This window comes from Pseudoliparis swirei, chromosome 15, assembly GCF_029220125.1.
Source record: "Pseudoliparis swirei isolate HS2019 ecotype Mariana Trench chromosome 15, NWPU_hadal_v1, whole genome shotgun sequence".
Classification (NCBI taxonomy): domain Eukaryota; kingdom Metazoa; phylum Chordata; class Actinopteri; order Perciformes; family Liparidae; genus Pseudoliparis; species Pseudoliparis swirei.
The window spans coordinates 20,224,796-20,247,283 of record NC_079402.1 but is presented as its reverse complement, the minus strand read 5'-3'; the positions used below and the strand labels follow the sequence as shown (position 1 = coordinate 20,247,283).

Below are 22,488 nucleotides of genomic sequence, written 5' to 3'. Positions count from 1 at the left end.
TTAATTAACAAATTAAAGTCTTGGCGTTTGGATCAGATGAATTCAAATTGGATTAAAATAATTAAAATCCCAAAGTGATTGACCAAAGTTCACTGAGAAGGAAAAAAGATGAGTGCTATTGTCTGACATGGCGTCACGTGGTGTCTAAGAACTGCAGTACAACAGTCATTTCAATTATTTATGCTGCATATAGTTGCCAGATATAGACGTATGTATAAGACATAAAGCTGTTGAATATTTGATACATTTGGGATGTTGGGCCCTTTTCCGTGTGTTTCATTGTCCCTCTCAAGGGTCTTGTGTGTTTGCTTCTGCTGGTTGGCATTAAGGTCGACACCATCTCAAAAAGAGCCTCTTTGTGGAGTGATGTAAAGGTTTAAAGACTCATAACCGATAACAGGATTTGCTTTTTTTTCTCCTTCCTTCGGCAGCGTGAGGTTTAAAGTATGATGGGTGGCGCCGTGATTTATGCTTCATATTTCACTTATTCCATTGTCTTGTGACAGAAACCACAGTTTGCAACCTTTCCCGTACTCCAGCACTGAGTGCAGCGGTTGAATTATGAATATCCATTTTACCGCTGTTTTGTTTCAGAGCCATTTCTCTTTGGTCCGAGCTTTCAAAGTGTCATTTCTCTCGAGCCCAAACATTGGTTGTACGCTGCCGGAATGCGACTGAAGCGTTTGCGGTGGAGATTTCAATGACGTCCAAACCTTTGGGACGCTTTGAATGCTGGGTAATGTTCAGCAGCGTGTCGGGGCTGGGAGCTAACAGGTCGGGTTGTTTATGAATCCCTCTTGTAGTCACACGACTGAGAGCCTGAAGCTGCAGCTCTGTTAGCGTCGAGCTAATGCTAACGGCTAGATGCTAGCACTGTAGTGGCCATCTGTCCAATAAATCAACAACAAATATAAATCAAATGGCCAGCGATGCACCGTGAGGTTTGTAGTTTACGCAGCCAACAGAAAATTGCATGCCAATTGAATAAAAATTGACCGCGCTATGGTAAAAAGAAGATTTTGACATTTTCATGACCTTGACCTTGACCTTTGACCCGATCAATCCCAAAATCTAAACAAATGGTCCCCGGATAATAACCAATCATCCCACCAAATTTCATGCGATTCAGTTTAATACTTTTTGAGTTATGCGAGTAACACGCATACAAATAAATAAATAAATACACGGCGATCAAAACATAACCTTCCGCATTTTCAATGCGAAGGTAATTAAAGTAAACTAAAACTATCATAAGTCTAATGTCAAATAAATAGCTCCAACACCCACAATGACGATGCTAACATCTGATGTGTCGCACGTGCCATATTTACCGTGTTCCCCAAAGTATTTGTGTACGTTAGCATGCTAACATGTGCTAATCAGCACTAAACCCTAAATACAGCCAAAGATGATGTGAATGCAATTTGGTTTTTCGTCATAAACCATCCCAAATATTGCAGCTAGATGAAAGCCACGATGTCTTTGGCTCTGTAGCGGCTGGATTTCGAGTCGAGGCAACAAATAACATATGAAATGGGCATCGACCCGCATAATATCTGTGCTCTTTAGTTTGTATTATTTTGTTTCAAACCTTCGTTTTATTGCATAGACTCTACACTTTCTGACACGGTTAGCACACTCACACCATAGGGGACCTTTTCTTTTGTTGCTTTAATTCCTCTGACGCGCAACACTTTAAATCGATCTAAACATGTCACCTCCAGTGCGTCGCACTCCCAGAGGTCCGTTGGCAGGTTCACGTTCCTCATCACACTTAAAGCACTTCTCTTTGGCTCGTTCCACCTCTTTAATCTGCACAGCGTTGTGGTCTGACAGAAACCACCGTGTGCTCTGAGCTCACCACGACCTACAGGTGTTCAAGTACCTCTTGTGTTTATAGAGAGAGATCATTTGACACCGAACTTTTTTTTTCCCAAGCGCAAATGGAAGCATTGGAAGTAAATCTGGAAATATGCAACCGAGTGGTTTTGAAAACACGTATTTCCTTGTGTGTGAGTATCTACTCAAGCTAAACCAACTCACCAACGTTGTGAAACTAAAAATCCCCCATGAACCACAGCGACTAGAGAGAAGTTGGTGACGGTACATGCAATTAAAATGATTTATATATTCATTTATATATTACCTTTCAGTTCAGGCTGAACCTAAAATGGCCATCCTTAACCCTCCTGTTACCTTTAGGGTCAATTTGACCCCATTCAATGTTTAATGTCGGTGTTCTTTGGGGTCAATTTGACCCCAGGCTGTTTTTCACTGTCAAACATATAAGAAATATCAACTTTTTTATTTATTTAAAGGGCTATTTAGGTAGTCAACAAACAAACATAAAGTACCTGACACTTAAACTTGGGAAACAATATTAATTCTAATAATTTTCTGGAGGTTTTAATTGCTGGGGTCAAATTGACCCCGAGGGTAAAATATGTTAGCAAATGTTAAGGTAACAGGAGGGTTAAGTCTCGCCACAATACGCCTTCATAGAAGGAGGTGAGCTTCACCGTTAGATGGAGGGGTTTTCATGTGGAAGATGGGCGGGGCGGTATCATTTAATCTTCCCAGCATCGAGGCGCAGTCCTTCTCATGACTCCTCTCGGAGGACAGGTACAGAAAGCGTGAGCACGTGAAGGTAAATGCTGTGATGGAGCACATGCTGTGGTGGTGGCGCTCCAGCAGACTCCGCCCCCATCACCAGGATGTAGAGGAAGAGAGTGGGTAAGGAAACAGTGATGGACACATCCTGTGGCACGGACGCTCTTTAAAACGCGTCCTTTAAGCTTGAATGTGCATTATAAATTAACAACCCCGCTCTGCAGGGAGAGAGAGAGGGAGCGAGAGAGAGAGAGAGGGAGAGAGAGAGAGAGAAACCTGACCAGTGAGGAGAGCGATAGGAGGTGTGGGGGATGCGGTCCAAAGAGACGGAGGAAGCAGAAAGCATGCAGGTTATATTGTCACCCGGACACTCATAAAGATGTATGCACACATGAAATACCCCCAACATGTGCATGCACACACTCACACACACACACACACACACACACGGTGTACCACTCGCTGCTGTATAAAGTGCAGCAGGAATGAGCACTAAAAGGTGGAGTCTCGGTTTTCTTTTGCTTCCGGTTCCCTCGATGTCTGTTTTTTACCTTCGCATTGAAAATGCGGAAGGTTATGTTTTGATCGCCGTGTATTTATTTATTTATTTATTTATTTGTTACTCGCATAAGTCAAAAAGTATTAAACCGAATCGCATCAAATTTGGTGGGATGATTGGTTATTATCCGGGGACCATTTGATTAGATTTTGGGATCGATCGGTCAAAGGTCAAGGTCATGAAAAAGGTCAAAATCTTCTGGAATCGCATGAAATTTGGTGGGATGATTGGTTATTATCTGGGGACCATTTGATTAGACTTTGGGATCGATCGGGGCAAAGGTCAAGGTCATGAAAAGGTCAACATCTTCTTTTTACCATAGCACGGTCACATTTTTATCCAATTGGCATGTAACTAATACCAACATGTTCATAATGCAATGCCCAATCTTGTGATATGCGAAGGTATGCGCTCTACCGAGTGCCCGTTCTAGTTGTTGTTGTTGTTGTGGCTTTTTGGGTGACATGCCTGAAATAAGTTACGCGGTTAACACAAGCTTAATATATTTGAATGTTTTGTTCTATGCCACCTGGAGCGATACAACTACGCTGTAGGTACTGAGGTGAAGCTGGGCGGGTGTCATCAAAACTGATGTGTAAATCAATCACACAGATTAAAGTTGATGGGTTATTTTGTATCATAGCAAAATCTTGTCATGTGTTTAGGACAAATCTGTTCTGACTTAAGCTAAAATGTTAAATTAATATGTTTTTTCTTTGTGGGCGAAGAGGCTGTTGCACTAAACGATAGGAGCAAAAAAACATCTGTAATGCATTTGAATGCTTCTCGTTTCTTTAGATTCAAAGGTCTATGAGCGAGCAGTGATAAGATGAGCACGGTTAATAATAATATGTTGAGCAGGTAAATGATCAGTTTTTATCTTAATGTAGCTAAATTGCAATAAACAGAAATACAGTCAGGTTCATGATGGCGTGAGATGAAAAGTCACTGTTTTCCTTATATTTGATACTTCATAATGTTTCAGTTAGACCGGCTTTAAGGGCCTTATACACTTCTGAATGGGTTAAGATCTTCAGAATCCACCAGGATTGGTCACGTGAGAGCAGAAGACGACCGTCTCTTTCTATATATCCGCTCCTCCATCCATCACTCCGGCTTTAACTCGATCAGGACCGGCGTCTCAATCAGAAGTGGGGTTGGCCGCCGCTCCCGGCCAGTCACCATGCCACCGGCCGCCCGACCACATCGACCAAGACTCAGACAGGAGAGAAGGAAGGGAAAGAAAGAAAGAAAGAAAAAAGGGAACAATAGAGAGAGAGAGAGAGAATATAGGGCGAACAAATTAGGCATGACCAAGAGGACAAAGTGAGATCTAAGAAAGACCGAAGAACAGCAGATGCTGCGGCTGCGTGCGTGTGTGTGTGTGTGTGTGTGTGTGTGTGTGTGTGTGTGTGTGTGTGTGTGTGTGTGTGTGTGTGTGTGTGTGTGGCTGTGTGACGATGGGGGATGGGCGGGCCGCGTGTCTGACCGTGCGTTTGTGTTGCAGCTCTGCCTCGGAGGACTTGGGCTGCCGGCGCGGAGACTTCAGCAGGAAACACTATGGTTCGGTGGAGCTGGTGAGTCCCGCCCACAATGCACTCATCGTCTTGTGTCCGTCGCCTCGTCGCTTCCTCTGCTCGTGATCCTCTCCTCCTCCTCCCTTTTTTACACCTTTGTCTCATTTTCCTTCTGCCTTCCCATCCTTTTTTGTTGTTGTTGTTGTTGACATGGACGGACAACATAAGGGTGGGGGGGGGGGGGGACTGATGAGTCACGACGTACAGGGTGTGGTCCGCCGCGGATCACCATGGGGATCACCATGGGATCAACACAGGTGCTCCGCTCACACTGATGCAGAACTCCAAAGTCCATTTGTTTTGAAAGCAGCATCACAGTGTGTGTGTCTTTGTGGTCGGCTACTAAGCTGTTGAGTCATTATTATTTCTGGAGGGGAGTGTGTGTCTGTCTGTGTGTGTGAGCTCAATGCAGCTCTGTGCATCCCGATACCCCGCAGGAACAGGAAGTCCCGCGGTTTTCACACCTCAATCGTACTTCCTGCCAGCGACATATTGCGGGTTGTTCCCTGAGTGCCGCCCACCACGTGTACGACTGATTAGTGTTGAGGAGAAACCACACGCCGCCTATCAGCACCGGCAGACTGACGCCACACACACAATGCTGCTATGTGTGTGTGTGTGTGTGTGTGTGTGTGTGTGTGTGTGTGTACGTGAGAAAACTGAAGAGAGAGAGAGCGGTTTCCCAACACTGGAGTGAGTGTGAGCCAGCCTGAGTGAGCTGATAGCCTCAGAACTCACAGTGTGTCACACCGCAGTGTGAGACGCCCCTTCCTCTTCCTCTTCATCTTCCTCTTCATCCACACCGAATGCTGGATGACTTTTCTTCCTCTTTCTATCCCGCGCTACACTATAATTTGATGTGACGGTGTAAGGGCCGCCTGTGAGCAATCGTGATAGATCGACTTTTGGATATTAAGACAATATGATTTTTGGTAATTATTGTAATGGATGAAAAGTTGTCAACTTCCCAGGCTTGATGCTAACGTCTGGATGTCCTCTGGAGGCTGAACTAATAATTATTGTCATTCATTTATGATTTATTTATCGTTACATCCATCAAATGTTGCATAATACAGTGGGAAGCACTTACGGTGATCACAGTTGAAATAATTCCCTTACACTGTTCATTCAACATACGGGGAAATTAAAATAAAAACTATGCTAATGAAATGTTATTCCTTTTTTTTTTTTACTCCCATGCTGCTTTGCTTCAGGGGAAAAGAAAGTAATTTTTTTCAAATCATTAGTGGCTATTTTGGTGGAAATATTTGGGTTTCCCACCTGCTTCCAGTCTTTACGCTCAACTCAGATAATCTCCCGCTGGCTCGAACTGAAGGTCGTAATCACGAATGAGACGACGCACAAACATAAAATAACAACACTATTGTGTAAAATGGAACATTTCATGTTTTAGTGAACAAACGTCATTAATAACAACAGCTCCTCTTCGGCCTTGATGAGTGTAGTTCTTGTCCTCCTCTGTGTCGGAGGCCGGGCTGCTCGGCCAATTAGAAGTGAGAAGGAAGGATCGGTTCTTCAGAACTTTACCATCTCGCTGTTGTTTCAGATTAGATTAGATTTGATATTCTTTTCTTTGTCCCACAGTGGGGACATTTCAGGATCACAGCAGCGGGTGCACATTCGAGAATACACTACCGTTCAAAAGTTTGGGGTCACTTAGAAATGTCTTTATTTTTCAATGGAAAGCACTGTTTTTTCAATAAAGACAACATTAATCAAAAATACACTCTATACATTGTTAATGTGGTAAATGACTATTCTAGGTGGAAACGTCTGGTTTCTAATGAAATATCTCCAGAGGTGTATAGAGGCCCATTTCCATCAACTATCACTCCAGTGTTCTAATGGTACATTGTGTTTGCTAATCGCCTTAGAAGACTAATGTCTGATGAGAAAACCCTTGTGCAATTATGTTAGCACAGCTGAAAACAGTTATGCTGGTGATATAAGCTATACAACTGGCCTTCCTTTGAGCTTGAAGTTTGAAGAACAAAATTAATACTTCAAATATGAATCATTATTTCGAACCTTGTCAATGTATTGACTATATTTTCTATTCTATTTTCAATTAATTTGATAAATAAAAGTGAGTTTTCATGGAAGACACAAAATTGTCTGGATGACCCCAAACTTGTGAACGGTAGTGTATATAAAAAAATAAAACACAATAACAATACTAAATACAAATACTAAAATACTAAATATACAGAGGAAAATAAATATATACACAAGGCAGTGACCAAAGTGAATTTTAATGAGCAGGAACCGGTTTAATCAAGTAAAATGTACGTTTAATACCAAAATAAAATCTCGAAAGAATAATATTTTCCAGTCCGAGTCTGTTTCTTAAGATGCGACTTGTAAAAAAAAATCGGTGTGGTACATTTGATAGAAGAGTGATGCATCATGGGAAATGAATGGCTTGATCTTCAGAAGAGAGGGAGGATAGGCACATAATGCCACGCTCACGTCATACTCTTCGGTCCTCGACTCCGCGGTGAAGAGACGCCTCCGTTCTCCCGTTGAACAGATACAATTGACAGAACTATAATTGCCCGTGTGAACGTACGAGGGAATGTGTGTTTGTTTCCTGCTCGGTGTAAAGCCGTGTGTCTCCAGGGGAGGTTAGTGCAAAGGTTCCTGATGCCTTGGAGCCAACAAACAGCTCCTCGTGTTGACAGTACTGAATGTGTGTGCTCAGTCGGTTCAATGGGAAGAGGGCATATCTGCACCAGACATTTCCATTAAGAAAATAAAAGTAAAATAGAATGTAAAGTCTTAAATGTGTATGTATTTTTTTTCGTCTGTATATTTAGTATTTTAGTATCAGTATTATTTTGTATTGTTGTTTGGTGTTTTCTTTTTATATTTACCTTCGCATTGAAAATGCGGAAGGTTATGTTTTGATCGCCGTGTATTTATTTATTTATTCATTTATTTATTTATTTATTTGTATGCGTGTTACTCGCATAACTAAAAAAGTATTAAACCGAATCACATGAAATTTGGTGGGATGGGTCCAGTAACATTTCCACTGGATAAGCTTGAAGAATCCAGTGTGTGTGAGGGTCCAGTTGTATTCCAGCTTCCACAGAGTTTCATTTGATATGGAAAACCTGAAGTTGGAGTATCTGGAACACTTTGAAATGCAAAGTATGTTTTTCTGTTGTCATGAGACCTGAGGATTGCTTTCAGTAGAAATGTTCTTCTGTATTCTCCTGTGTCACAAATAAACCACGCGGAAATGTGGAATACTCAAATATTTCCTGTCAGAGCTACTCATAGCGGCAAGCTATGCAAATGTGCCACAGTTGACTTTTTCAATAAAAGCTTTGAATAGATTTGTGCAGACAGGTTAAATACCCGGATCCTTGTTGATGCAGTACACTATTTTATTGAGTTTACTTTAAGCTAAAAGCTCTGAGTGAATTAGATTTGCAGAGTATGTCATGTGCTTTTATTGTGAAAGGTAGCGGAAAGGTCAAGGGATTCAAATGTATCTTCAGTGAGGCATTCATGTCTTCCCAAACTTTTATGGCACGCACACTCACGCACAAAGATGTGCAAGCAAATACTCCATGATGGCATCAGCATTCATAGAAAGAGATTACAACAACAACACAAACAAAGGCAACTCCCACCCTGGCTTGTCACTTCTCAACGGTCCTCTTAAAAGCTGTCATGTGTGGTCACGGTTGTCGCAGCAAGAGAGGACCCAAACGCCGACATTACTCCACAAACTATTTAATTACAAAAATCACAGACCAGACCAGACAGGAACGAGAAAAACGCGGACCAAACAGTACGAAGCCACACTGGGAATGAGGCGAACAGGGTTTACATACACAGGCAAGGTGAGAGGATTGGACAACGGGGAACGAGACACAGGTGGACACAATGAGGGCGGGACCAGCAACCACACAGAAGGAAACAATCAGGGCCAGGGCAGCCAATCACAGGGAGACAGATGACACAAGGACTTCAAAACAAGACACAAAACGAGACACAAACTCCAGATCATGACAAAAGCTTAATTGTGGGTTTGCCACTAACACAAAAGTGTGTGTGTGTGTGTGTGTGTGTGTGTGTGTGTGTGTGTGTGTGTGTGTGTGAGCAGACTGCTCCACTCCCACCTGCCTGCCAGTGTTACTGTCACTGCCTCGGAGGCTTTTGACTGCACTGTCACACTGAATTTATTCTCACTCTCGCGCTTGTGTCTCACTCTGTGTGACCGTGTTTGTTTGTTTATATGTTTGTTTTTGTGTGTGTGTGTGTGAGGCTGCGTGACATTTGCTGTGTGATTGAGTTTCCTCTCATGAGGTACGATGCATTTTAATTCTTGTTTTATTCTTGTAAGGTAGCATTAAGATGTTTATCTGGGACATGTTTTAATGTAGTTTAACTGGAGGAAAAGTAACTAAAGATTACCGTTTGTGTGTGTATATATATATATATACAGGACTGTCTCAGAAAATTAGAATATTGTGATAAAGTTCTTTATTTTCTGTAATGCAATTAAAAAATATTAAATATTAAAAGAATAAAAGGCTTGCAATATTTCAGTTGATTTGTAATGAATCCAGAATGCATGACATTTTTGTTTTTTTAATTGCATTACAGAAAATAAAGAACTTTATCACAATATTCTAATTTTCTGAGACAGTCCTGTATATATATATTATATATATATTTACGGTTGCACATTAGACAGAGAAACTGTGAAGGAACCCGGTTCCTCTGCCTCCTCTTCGTGCTCCTAATGGCCTTACGCAAGATTCCACACTATAGATATATATATAGATATATACAGACACTTTTTCTGAGAGGGCCCTCGATCTCTGATCTAGAGGTTGTGGCATCTCTTCTAAACTCTGTTTTTCTTGGCTTGTTTTCCTCTGTCTTGTATGTCCCTTCAAGTCTCTAGTAGACATAGCCATGCTGTCTTCTACCCATGCCAACTTTATCCAAGTTATCCCCAACAATGGGATAGTGGTGCACGAAAATACTTACAAAATTGAATTTGCATCCTCGAAGGTCATTGATTTTTGTTCTTACGGTCTAAGAAAACTCAATTCTAGTTTGAGCGTGAAAAACCAGTTTCAAGTATCTACGTCACAGATTAAGCTTCTATCTTCCCGCTCTGCTTCTCTCCATTCTCTCTGAAACATGTTCTATCTATCTGGTGTATAAAAGCAGCTGAAGCGTGGCGCTCTGCTGAGGCTCCCTACGAGTGTGACCTCTGGCAGACCCGACGCCTTCAGAGGTCATCGCTCGGTGTTGCCGTCGTATTCATGGGCAGATTATTGGTTTGGTGCTGTTGTTAGCGTAGCCTAGCGTCCTAGCCGCATTGATGCTAATCAGGTGCAGTCAATGGCTACAGAGCGGACATCGTTTGCCTTTTCATTATTATTATTACAATAACCACCTCTCATGTTCTCCTTCACTGGTTGTTACTTCATGTCTTCTGTACAGCGACATCACACGTCATCATTCATAGCATTGCAGGAGTCTTCAGCCACGTGAAAAGGCTTTTTGCATGCATGCTGTGCTGGGATCAGTTTGTCTGAGAGGAGCGTCCACTTGTTATATTGCATGTACGTAAGTGGACTAAATTAATTGATAAGTATTAAAAGATGAGTCCGTATATATTCTCTATTTTTCATATTGTCGTCAAATAAAAAAATTTAACTTATTAAGACAGTCGCTAAAACCAAATGAAGCTCGTTCCAAAGAGCGCTACTTTTGTCTCAAATATATATTTATATATGTGTATATATATATATATATATATATGGAAAACTTAATGGCCCTCTGTGGCACAGATGAATCAGGCTCTGACTACACGCTCACTGTTTGTTCGTAGGTTTAGTTTACAGTTGTTTTTTGTTCTTGTTATGGATTCCATGATTTCCTGTATTGATACCAAGACTCTAAAATGAAAGAGAAACCCCATTTTGGGAGAGACCAAGTTATGTAAACAGTAAGGCCGCACTCAGTCTCACTTCCTTTTCTAAATGCAACAGCTTTAGTATTTCCTGTCTGGGTCATTGGATGACCTCAGTGACACACACACACACACACACACACAGACTATCTGCACCGCCCTATTGTATACCGAAGAGATTTATCATTCTAAATTCACCATTTGGAAACATTGTGAACTGTTGCTGGCAGACTTTAATACACCTCCTTCAATTAAATCCCTCTTAACAACTTTTTGAAATTGTTTTTGTCAGTATTTGTCTGACATTTCTATCGAACTTGCTCATCCCTTTTATTTTGAAAATAATTATATAGTTACAGTTTTTATTATTATTATATGCAAATGATAAAACTGTTGATTTGGTTAGAAACAGTATTAAGAATGAAGATGTAATAAAAGTTGTATTTGTTTAAACGCCTATATAACGTACTTGGTCATGTGACACAGATTTATACTTTAATATTTATGTTTTGAGATGATTTCATGATGAGGAATGCGTTATCAAACATGTGTGTGTCAACATTTGCATCTTCAGCTAGAGCAGAAACACACACACACACACATACACACACACACACACACACCCATACACACACACACACACGGTTTATTCCTTCCACCGTAGCGGCAAAAAAAAAGACGACCAAAAATCCAGAGCTGGACCGGGCCGCCAAGTCTCCTGTCTAGTTATGTTTCTGGGAGAGGAAGAAGATGAAGAAGAACCGTTTCCTTGACTACTCTGGATATCTTTCTATCTTTATTAATGTTCTGCCTCCTTTTTCCTCAATAATTCTCTCACCCCCCCCTGACTTCCTCTTCCTCTCCTCTACGCCTCGGTGTTCTCTCCTGGAGTAATGTGAGCGTTCATGAACGGGCCCACTGATGAGATCAATTATCTATCAGCAGTCACAAAAGTATAGTCACAAAAGTATTGATTTAATACCTCTACACACACACACACACACACACATTTGTCCTGTGCGCCTTGGGGAAATCAGAGGCTCTACGAAGACGGCGTGAGCTCGGTTGTGTTTGCGAAACCTTCAAGTCGTGCCCTAAAATGGGAGCTGTTTAAGTGTGTGTGTGTGTGTGTGTGTGTGTGTGTGTGCACATGCATCTATTCTCCGTCTGTAATGCTCCCGCGGGGTTACGCTATTATTCTTTTATCATCCGGCTTTTTGTTGTCACTACACTTTGCTCTTTCCCTCTCTTCCCCGGCGGCCTCATCCTTCTCTCTGTCCGCCTGACTCCTCTCCTCCTCTTCTTTCTGCTCCATCCCTCCACCGTCCACAGAGGTGAGAGGTTTATTTTTATGGGCTGTTTGTTAAAGCGTAGAAATATAACCCGCTGCTCCCTCTTTCCCCCCCCCCACCCCTCGGCCCTCTGGGGAATCGTTGGAGTGCAGCTTTTCCTTCTTTGTCATTCTTCTGTTGTATGATTTAAAACCTGTGGCTGCATGATGCACACACACACACACACACACACACAGACTCCCCACAGCGCGTACAGTAATGGCTCCTTTCTCCTCATTTTTTATTCTTTTCACCCCCCCCCCAAAAAAAAACAGCACGAAAGCCTCTTCACGCCCAGCCGCACAAACACTTACCTAAACTCACATTCAATACAGAATGTCACACATTTTTCTCGCGCACAAATACACTGTGGAGGCGGCGCGTTGCTCCATGCAAGCGTTGGTTTCCCCTCCATTATCCTGCCGCTGGACACTTAATGTTGCAGGAGGCAGGAGGCAGGAGGCAGGAGGCAGGAGACAGGAGGTGGGGAGGGAGATGGAGGCCCAGAGCTTCCACACTTACTTTTTCCAATTGTGGCGCACGCTTGTGGATTTTAACAGAAAAAATAACTAATTCATTCGCACATGCACAGTGGCACACTCCACCACACATATATTTAGTTTTCAGGCCTGTTGATATGCATATGAGGGAAGGGAAGGCAGGCAGCCAATCACTGCACAGAAACCTCTCTGAGCTTCACACCTGACTGTGTTATCTTATTTTATACAGAATATACGAAGTTGAGATTCTACGTTTTTTACAATATCAATGTTTTTGGGGTTGTCTTTTTGTTTGGATAACTCGAGATAATGATATCCTACCGATAAGATTCCCAGAGAGACGATTCATTACCATATTTAATTGAAATGATTTCTCAATGAATCAGTTATTCGATCGACAGAGAAATCACTCAAAAGTGACATTAATGTTAAACATTTGCTGGCTTCAGCTTTTTTACTTCTTTTTTTTGTCTTTTGTGACAGCAAAATAAACATATTTGGGTTTTGAACCATGAATCATACAAAATAATCACTCTGAAGATGTCACCTGGTTGATTATCTTTGTTTACTTCTTTCTAGTCCAGTAAATAATTGACAGATTCACTGCAAATGAAAATAATCATTATTTTGCAGGTTGACTTTGTTTCATAAGATAAAATAAAAAATATAATGTTTAACTTGGCCGTTCATATATGAAACATTTTGGTTTAATCTTTAATCAGACGGGAGACGAGGAAGAAAGGCTCTTTGTTAACTCGTTTGATTTAGCATTTATATTCGATGCACCATTATTAAAGAACGTGCTCATAAATATATGCTTTATGAAAGTAGAAGTACGGTGACCTGCAGTGTCTTTTCATAAGTCGCCTGTTTAAATATTTGACATTACTTACAAAAATGAACTATTCATTTATGCGCTGCATAACTCCAGTTGCAGAATCTCATTTAAGAACTTTATAATCCCTCAGCGCTGCATATCAGATTTAATTTAGCATGAACAATAAAGGCAGCGTGACAGTTATTAATGATTTTATTCACAATGTAAAGCCTTTCGCCTTTCCTCCAATATTATTTTGGAGCAACCCTGGTTTCTCTCTCTTCTTCTTCTTCTTCTTCTTCTTCTTCTTCTTCTTCTTCTTCTTCTTCTTCTTCTTCTCCTTCTCCTCCTCCCCCTCTTCCTCCTTTTTCTTCTTATTCTTCTTCTTCTCCTCCTTCTCCTCCCCCCCTCTTCCTCCTCCTTTTTTTTCTTCTTCTTCTTCTTCTTCTCCTCCTTCTTCTCCTTCTCCTCTTCCCCCTCTTCCTCCTTCTCCTCCTCTCCCTCTTCCTCCTCCTTTTTCTTCTTCTCCTCCTCCTTCTTCTCCTCCTCCTCCCCCTCTTCCTCCTCCTTTTTCTTCTTCTTCTTCTTCTCCTTCTCCTCCTCCCCCTCTTCCTCCTCCTTTTTCTTCTTCTTCTTCTTCTCCTCCTCCTTCTTCTCCTCCTCTTCCTCCTCCTTTTTATTCTTCTTCTTCTTCTTCTTCTCCTCCTTCTTCCCCCTCCTCCTCCCCCTCTTCCTCCTCCTTTTCTTCTTCTTCTCCTCCTCCTTCTTCTCCTTCTCCTCCTCCCCCTCTTCCTCCTCCTTTTTCTTCTTCTTCTCCTCCTCATTCTTCTCCTTCTCCTCCTCCCCCTCTTCCTCCTCCTTTTTCTTCTTCTTCTCCTCCTTCTCCTTCTCCTCCTCCCCCTCTTCCTCCTCCTTCTTCTTCTTCTTCTTCTCCTTTTTTTAAGTACACGCCGACAGGGCAGAGACCTCTATCGGCGAGGTGAGAGAATATCGAGCGCCGCAGTCAAACGAGGGCAAAAGACGCAGGAGGAGAAACTCTGCCATCCGTTGCCTGGCAACAATGCATCATTCAGTGTGATGGTGTTGGGGGGTGGGGGACAACAAGGAAAAGGGGACATGAAGAGGAGTAGATAGAGGAGAGGGTTCGATAGATGTCCACAATGAGGAGAAAGGGAGAAACATAATTATTTATACATACACACATTTATTTAACCCTCCTGTTACCTTTATATTTTCTGACATATTTTACCCTCGGGGTCAATTTGACCCCAGCAATTAAAACCTCCAGAAAATTATCAGAATTAATATTGTTTCCCAAGTTTAAGTGTGAGGTACTTTGTGTTTGTTTGTTGACTCTAAATAGCCCTTTAAATATATAAAAAAGTTGATATTTCTTATATGTTTGACACAGTGAAAAACAGCCTGGGGTCAAATTGACCCCAAAGAACACCGACGATAAACATTGAATGGGGTCAAATTGACCCGAAAGGTAACAGGAGGGTTAAGGAAGCAGTCGTACTTCAGTCACGCCGAGTGCAGATATTAATGTCATGTAACGGACAAATAAAACAAAAACTGAACAGCCGCTGCAGCTCGCGTGGCTAGAAACGAATCTGTTATTTAGGATGTCTATCCATTACAGTGATCGCATTCAACTCCCTGCAACAAAGGTCAGGAAGTGTACAGCATTTCCCAAAATGTGCAACCGTTTCTTGAAGTCGTATGCACATTGTGTCTGAAGTAGCGGCTGGAAGAAGTGAGAAAAAGAAAGAAAGATACATCATTAAAAACTTTTGTGAGTTGGAGGAATCATTGCAAAGAGTTAGGTATTAATGCTTATGGCGGCCATGTTCATCGCCCTCGTGTTGTCACATGGAGGTGACGCGTCCGCCTCGGTTCCTCTTCTATTTGCATCGGTCCGTTGATGATCGGCCCCGGTGTATTTATGACCGGTTTATTCACATCGTGGTTTGTCACATGTCTAATTTTAAACATGTCTGCCTCCCTGTGTCTCTCTCTCGTCCTCTCAGCTGATCTCCAGTGACGCAGATGGGGCCATCCAGCGGGCAGGGCGCTTCAGGGTGGAGAACGGCTCGTCGGACGAGGTCAATAGAACACATAATACACTTTCCTGCACGCATGCATCCCACCAATCACTGGCCATTACATCTCGCTCTCACCAACCTCAGTGATTCGCTGAGAGGAAAGAAGAAGGACTGATGATCTGTTGTGTGCTATTGCACTTTTTTCTGGTGGGCAAAAAAATATTCAAATGAAGCAATCTTGGAAACATTTGAAGGGGGGGGGGGGGATCAGTGTTGAGCTCACAGGTAATGACCAATGCCACCTGGGAGGAGGGGTTGCACAAGATCACATGTTGCACACTTGTGAAATTAATTGCTTTACATGCTAAAAGATGCGGGAAAATTCTGATGTTTGATACTGTCTATTGTGCCTATAGCAAAATATGAATATATAATATATCTAAAAACAGAGAAAAACTTGCTTTAGTGTAGAGAGTTAAAGTTCATGTGTTTTATGGCTGATTAAAAGACACTAAACTTGTATTTTCTGTAGATTAATGCACCAACATGGGTATCAGATTTAGAAGAAGCTATTCTTGTATAATGCCTCATATCATATTCTCCATTTACTTGGACTTTTATTGGCGAGAATCTGCCGATACGATACGTGTCATGAGCACGAGGATTCTGATTCAATATATCGCAATGTTTTGTGAATTTAAATAAATCTAATTCCAGGAATACTGTCATAGTGTGAAGATAACACCGTAATCAGAAGAGAAGGATCTGCAATTAAATCTACAAACTGTAGTCCCCAACCGTGTGTGTGTGTGTGTGTGTGTGTGTGTGTGTGTGTGTCACAAACAGTCTCTGGACTACACGCCAGGAACCTGGAGGAGAACCGATGTCCATCTGGAGAATCCAGAGTACCACACCAGATGGTTCTTTAAATACTTTCTGGGAAAAGGTCAGTGCTGCTACGTTGTGTTTAAAAAAAAAAAAAAGTAAAACAAATGTTGCACATGGAGTAGAGAAAGAGAGACGTGGGGGGTTCAGGTGAGGGAGCAATAAAAACCTCCTCTGAAGTCAGCTTTGTCCTCACGCTCTTCATTCATGGCCAAGACTCGTTAGCATGCAGCCGTCTCCCCACTCAGAGTCTCAGCGACACTCTAATCCCATTGGCCGCCCGGGGAGGAAGCCCCGAGCGCCACCAGAGACGCTTAGCGTGCCCCCGACAGATAACACAATTTAGATCGGCCCGCCGGCGTCTTAACCCTCCTGTTGCCTTAGGGTCAATTTGACCCCATTCAATGTTTAACCCTCCTGTTACCTTTATATTTACTGACATATTTTACCCTCGGGGTCAATTTGACCCCAGCAACTAAAACCTCCAGAAAATTATTATAATTAATATTGTTTTCCAAGTTTAAGTGTGAGGTACTTTATGTTTGGTTGTTGACTACCTAAATAGACCTTTAAATATATAAAAAAAGTTGATATTTCTTATATGTTTGACACAGTGAAAAACAGTCTGGGGTCAAATTGACCCCAAAGAACACCGACGTTAAACATTGAATGGGGTCAAATTGACCCTAAAGGTGACAGGAGGGTTAAATGAGCCGTTGCTTTGCAGCACGAGCCTCTGTGATTGTTTTATAAGAGAAGGGGTCACGTGCTCCTTCACCTTTCTGACTCTCATCATCTCGCCATCCTCATTACCGGCCTGCCCGTGCAACAAAAGGTCATTGTCCGATCGGGAGGAACGCCTTCAGGCTCATGAGCTCGGAGGTAAAATAATAATAATCGTTAAAAAAAAAAGAAGAAAAGTCAGACGGCAGGAAATGTCTTTTCTCCTCTCGCCGAGGTCTAATCGCGATGCGGCACGGGCAGTTTTAAAATGAGCCGTGTCTCCGGAGCGTTGGCGCGACCGCAGCTGAGCCATCTGTGCCTCGCAGCCCGAGCACAGCTGATCGTCCAACACGATGAAAACAAGGCCAGTTATTCTACCACCAGCACTTCCTGTCTAATGAAGCGTCCAATAGCAGGACGCGCAGCCTCAACGTTTCACCGGTCCCGATTGATTCGTGGGCTTTCTTCTCACGCAGAGGAAAGACCTCACCTGAAGCATGAACGCTCGTGTCAAATCAAGAAAACATTAGAGCAGAAGAAAGCTGAGGATCTACAGAAGGAATTCAGTAATTCAGAGATCCGGTGTCTGATTGAGGGGAGGGAGGTCTGCTCAGCGTTGTTCCTGAGGATGTCGCCCCGTTAACCGAGAGAAGCCGAGGCATGAATGTGTGACTCTGATGGGGAGATCTTTGTCTGTGCCTATGGAGGAGGGGCGGGAGGGAGGGGGGGGGGTGAAAGGAATACAGAAAATCATGAAAGAATATGTAGTTAGGAAGACACAAAGGCAGAAGAAAGACAGCAAGCGGATAAAAGGGAGCGTTGAATACCTAAGAAACAATATTTTACCTAAATAGTTCATCTCTTTCTCCGTCTCCCCAGTCCACCAGAACTATGTGGGTACGGATGCAGAGAAGAACCCCTTCTACCTGTCAGTCGTCCTCTCAGACCAGAACAACCAGCGGGTTCCTCAGTACAGAGCCATCCTCTGGAGAAAGACGGTGAGTCCACCTCACAGCGGGGGGGGGTACTCAGACCCTTTGATTATGTAACGGTATTAATACTCCATCTCAATATATCGACGGGCAAAGTGCAAAATAAGAAAAGTAGGTGGCAACCTCCTATCTTTACATTTTATTAATGTAAAGCTGGATCGAAAAGGGAGACATTTTTGCTTCACAAAGTTCTGTTTGTATCGTTCTGGCTTTTCTCAAACCCTAATTATGAAATAATAGATCATTTAATCTCTTTTGTTTCCTAAATGAAACCATCTGATGCGTTTATCCGTGTGTGTGTGTGTGTGTGTGTGTGTATAGGTGTGTGTGTGTGTGCGTGTGTGTGTGCGTGTGTGTGTGTGTGTGTGTGTGTGTGTGTGTGGTGACTCAGCCTTTCACGACCAAGATAGCTTGGAAGTAATTCGGGCCCTCGGCCTTATCTGGAACCTGATTAGAGGGGTTGCATCTCCGCTGCCTGGTCGCATTGATTTTTCTTGTTTCTGTCAGACTCTAACTGGTACAGGATGTTGTTGTTGTTGTTGTTATTGTTGTCGTTGTTGTTGAGGAGCAGAATAACTTTGTTTGGCTTGAATCGATCCGGTTTAATTTGGTCCCCTGTGTTCATGTTCCGAATGATTAAAAACACATGTTGTGGGTTCCTCAGAGTCATGATCCGTGTCCTTGTGGTTCTCTTAGGGCACCCTGAAGATCAGCCTCCCCTACAGCCCCACCAAAACACTATCGGTCAAGTCCATCCTCAGGTGAGACAGTTCATTCACCCTTTACTAAACATGCATGAGCATTATTATTGTTGGTTATCTGTATGATAATAACAACATTTAAACAGAACACAAGACTGTTTAGCTACCCTAACTTTACTATTTTACCACAAGGATTGTTTCTAAAAAATATTTTTGAGGGTTACAAGTATGAATACAATGTGTGTGTATATATATATATATATATATATATATATACACATATATACTGTATATATATTGTATATATATATATTCAAATGAAATAAAATAGCAATATATGCATACTGTATATTACACATAATATATATACATATATATTTTGTATATATATATACATAATATATATGTATAATATATATACATATATATTATTATATATATGTATATATATTACACATAATATATATTTATTTTATTTTGTCCCTGATATAGAATTAATTATCTGATTTAATTGATAATAGATAGATAATTTAGGATAGAAATATATAAACATTATACTTCTCCCTATACCTTTTCATTCTTTCTGTTTTCTATATTCTATTGTCTTGGCTTGAATTTTTGTATTGTAATGATTGACTAAATAAAAACCACATTAAAAAACCACATACAAATTACCTCAATCTAGACTTACCTTTTTCTTCCACATTTATTTTTTCCTGAAGCTGATTTTGTGAGTGAAAGGAATCAGAATATAAACTGAGATGCATAAAAAACAGGAGATTGGAGATTTTAAATTCATCCGTCTGAGCTGAGACAAATGGTACAAGCAGGAGGAGAAATCCTCTGTTTCAGGTCTTTTGGGCTATTTGTCGCCCTAAACACCTTTTTGTTTTGTTTCATTGCTACTTCCTCCACTCCTTCTTTTCCTTTCCTTCCTCCTTTCCTCACTTCCAGTGCAATGAACATGGACAGGTTTGAGAAAGGCCCGAGGGAGATCCTCAACCCGGAGATCCAGAAGGTGAGATTCAGAGGATGAAAAGCAACGGCGGTCCATTTCATGACCGATCATCATCATGTATGATGATAATTAATAATACTTGTGATGTCCTCTCTTGCCTCAGGACCTGCTGGTGTTGGAGGAACAGGAGGTATGTGATGACGCTGCTCTCGTATATATTATTTAATTTCCATCTATTCTCATTTGTTTCCACATATCAAACAGGATACCAACAGTTTTTTGTATCTGGAAAAAAATGGTTTCTAAAAAAAAATATTGTGTGGTATCGATTGAAAACCAACAGGGGAAAAAGTGGAATTTAATTCCAACTACAGTTGATAATATAAATGTGTGAATATTTTTCGGATTTCAAGATTTTAACTCAGCCATATTCTTTGTAGGGTTCTGTCAACTTTAAATTCGGCGTCCTGTTCGCCAAAGACGGACAGCTGACAGACGACGAGATGTTCAGCAACGGTACGAACAAACCTATCGGAGGGTCAGTTGGACATTTTGGGAAATACGCCGAGAGTCAGGTGACGAGATCGATATTAATTTCGTACCTCTCGGTTCAAAGATAAAGCCGGAGGCATTAGCCGCTTACGTTAGCTTAGCATAAAGACTGGAAGCGGCAACTCGAAAGCTCACTAATGTTATATCTCTGTTATATATATATTTGTTTATATAATCCAGAAATAATCCAGCACATAACTCCCATTGAATGTCTTTTCTTAAATGTTTTTTTGTACAGATTTAACAACAAATAATATAACATTTCAATAAGTGAGCTATAGAGTTTTTTCCATATGGATTTGATTACTTTCACCTTTATTTCCAGTCGTGCTAAATTGAGCTAAATGGCTGTTTGTGCTTTGTATTTTGAGTGGTTGTTTATTTATTTAACCTTATGAGTTGATCTTCTCAGCTAACTCACGGCAAAGAAAGAGAATATGGGTATTTCCCAAAATAGCAAACGATCCAAACCGAACACACTGCAGCGCGTAAAGAGAGTTCCCCTCGTTCGTTTCAGAGACGGGGAGCGAGAGCTTCGATAAGTTCCTCACTCTGCTGGGCGACTCCATCTCGCTGCAGGGATGGACCGGTTACCGCGGAGGGCTGGACACCAAGAGTAGGAGAGATCCTCTGGAGTATCATTTCAAAGTGAAATCATGTGCCGAATGTGCCGTTTCTCTTCATCTCCCTCTGTCCCTCTCCCTGCAGATGACACGACGGGAATGAACTCCATCTACACGGTGTACCAGGGCCACGAGCTCATGTTCCACGTGTCCACCATGCTGCCGTACTCCAAAGAGAACAAACAGCAGGTGGGTGCTGAAGGTTTTCATTCATGTGACAGGGTTCATATGGTCATGGAAAAACTGGAAAAGTCATGGAATTTTTAAATGGTTATTTCCAGGCCTGGAAAAGTCCGTGACATTTTTTTTAAATCCCTATAGTTTTGGAAAAGTCATGGAAATATTTAATATTCACATGTTCATTTACGCAGTTTGATTAAAAGAATAAACATTTATATCGCTATTTATTCTTTTAATGAAACTATTGTCTCTCATTCATTTGTTGTCATTTATACACCGAGATTTCACTAAATGTTTGGTCATGGAAATTTAGTTTAAAGTCCTGGAAATCCATGTCAACATGTGTATAACATGTGTATGAACGATGATATGATATCAAACATCAAACTCCTTCTTGAAGTCCCGTCTCAGTGCACACATCTTTAGATTCAGTGTGACTTACACAGGATATCTGTTTCATAATCATAGGAAACAGACGCCCATTAGACCTGGAAATCATCCATTTTCTTTCTTTTTTCTCGTTAGTCTCAAAGTAATCCAGTAATGATTGTCTATACATATCTAATTCGCAAAAAGAAGCTTTAATGAGTAATCCTGCATTTTTTTATTGGTGCCAATTTACCCAAATTACACATCCAATGCTGGCGCTGCTAAATGTCTGCCAGATGTCGAGGGATTATTTATCCGTGTTTACGAGCCTCGAGTCTAAAGCGATGAAAAAATCCATGAATCCAGATTTCACAGACATTCCCAGAGTGCCTAGGTGAAAGTCTTTGATGTCTCTCTTCCCTCTCAGGTGGAGAGAAAGCGACACATCGGAAACGACATCGTCACCATCGTGTTCCAGGAAGGGGACGACGCGTCGTCGTCCTTCAAGCCGTCGATGATCCGGTCGCACTTCACCCGTATCCTTCACTCGGACGCTGATTGTCAGAATAATGAAGTGGTAATCAGCGACGCGCTCAGAAGGGGTTCTGCTCGTGAACCCACATCACATCGACGCCGCGTCGCTAACGATACGCGGATTGTGCTACTGCGTCTCCTATATATATATATATATATATATACACTACCGTTCAAAAGTTTGGGGTCATCCAGACAATTTCGTGTCTTCCATGAAAACTCACTTTTATTTATCAAATGAATTGAAAATTGAATAGAAAATATAGTCAAGACATTGACAAGGTTAGAAATAATGATTCATATTTGAAGTATTAATTTTGTTCTTCAAACTTCAAGCTCAAAGGAAGGCCAGTTGTATAGCTTATATCACCAGCATAACTGTTTTCAGCTGTGCTAACATAATTGCACAAGGGTTTTCTAATCAGACATTAGTCTTCTAAGGCGATTAGCAAACACAATGAACCATTAGAACACTGGAGTGATCGTTGATGGAAATGGGCCTCTATACACCTCTGGAGATATTTCATTAGAAACCAGACGTTTCCACCTAGAATAGTCATTTACCAC

The 22,488-nt window shown here is 41.6% G+C and overlaps 1 protein-coding gene across 9 annotated transcripts in view; it reads left to right on the top strand.

Moving 5' to 3' along the window:
• Positions 1-22,488, top strand: part of garnl3 (GTPase activating Rap/RanGAP domain like 3) — a 59,153-nt gene that overhangs the window by 19,846 nt on the left and 16,819 nt on the right. For all 9 annotated transcript variants that reach the window (XM_056431968.1, XM_056431967.1, XM_056431971.1 and 6 more), the window contains 11 exons: positions 4,677-4,746; positions 15,390-15,464; positions 16,251-16,350; positions 17,892-18,010; positions 18,701-18,765; positions 19,660-19,723; positions 19,827-19,853; positions 20,104-20,179; positions 20,733-20,831; positions 20,924-21,027; positions 21,815-21,923. In XM_056431968.1, the coding sequence (XP_056287943.1) occupies positions 4,677-4,746; positions 15,390-15,464; positions 16,251-16,350; positions 17,892-18,010; positions 18,701-18,765; positions 19,660-19,723; positions 19,827-19,853; positions 20,104-20,179; positions 20,733-20,831; positions 20,924-21,027; positions 21,815-21,923 (908 nt within the window). The remainder of the gene's footprint in view (positions 1-4,676; positions 4,747-15,389; positions 15,465-16,250; positions 16,351-17,891; positions 18,011-18,700; positions 18,766-19,659; positions 19,724-19,826; positions 19,854-20,103; positions 20,180-20,732; positions 20,832-20,923; positions 21,028-21,814; positions 21,924-22,488) is intronic.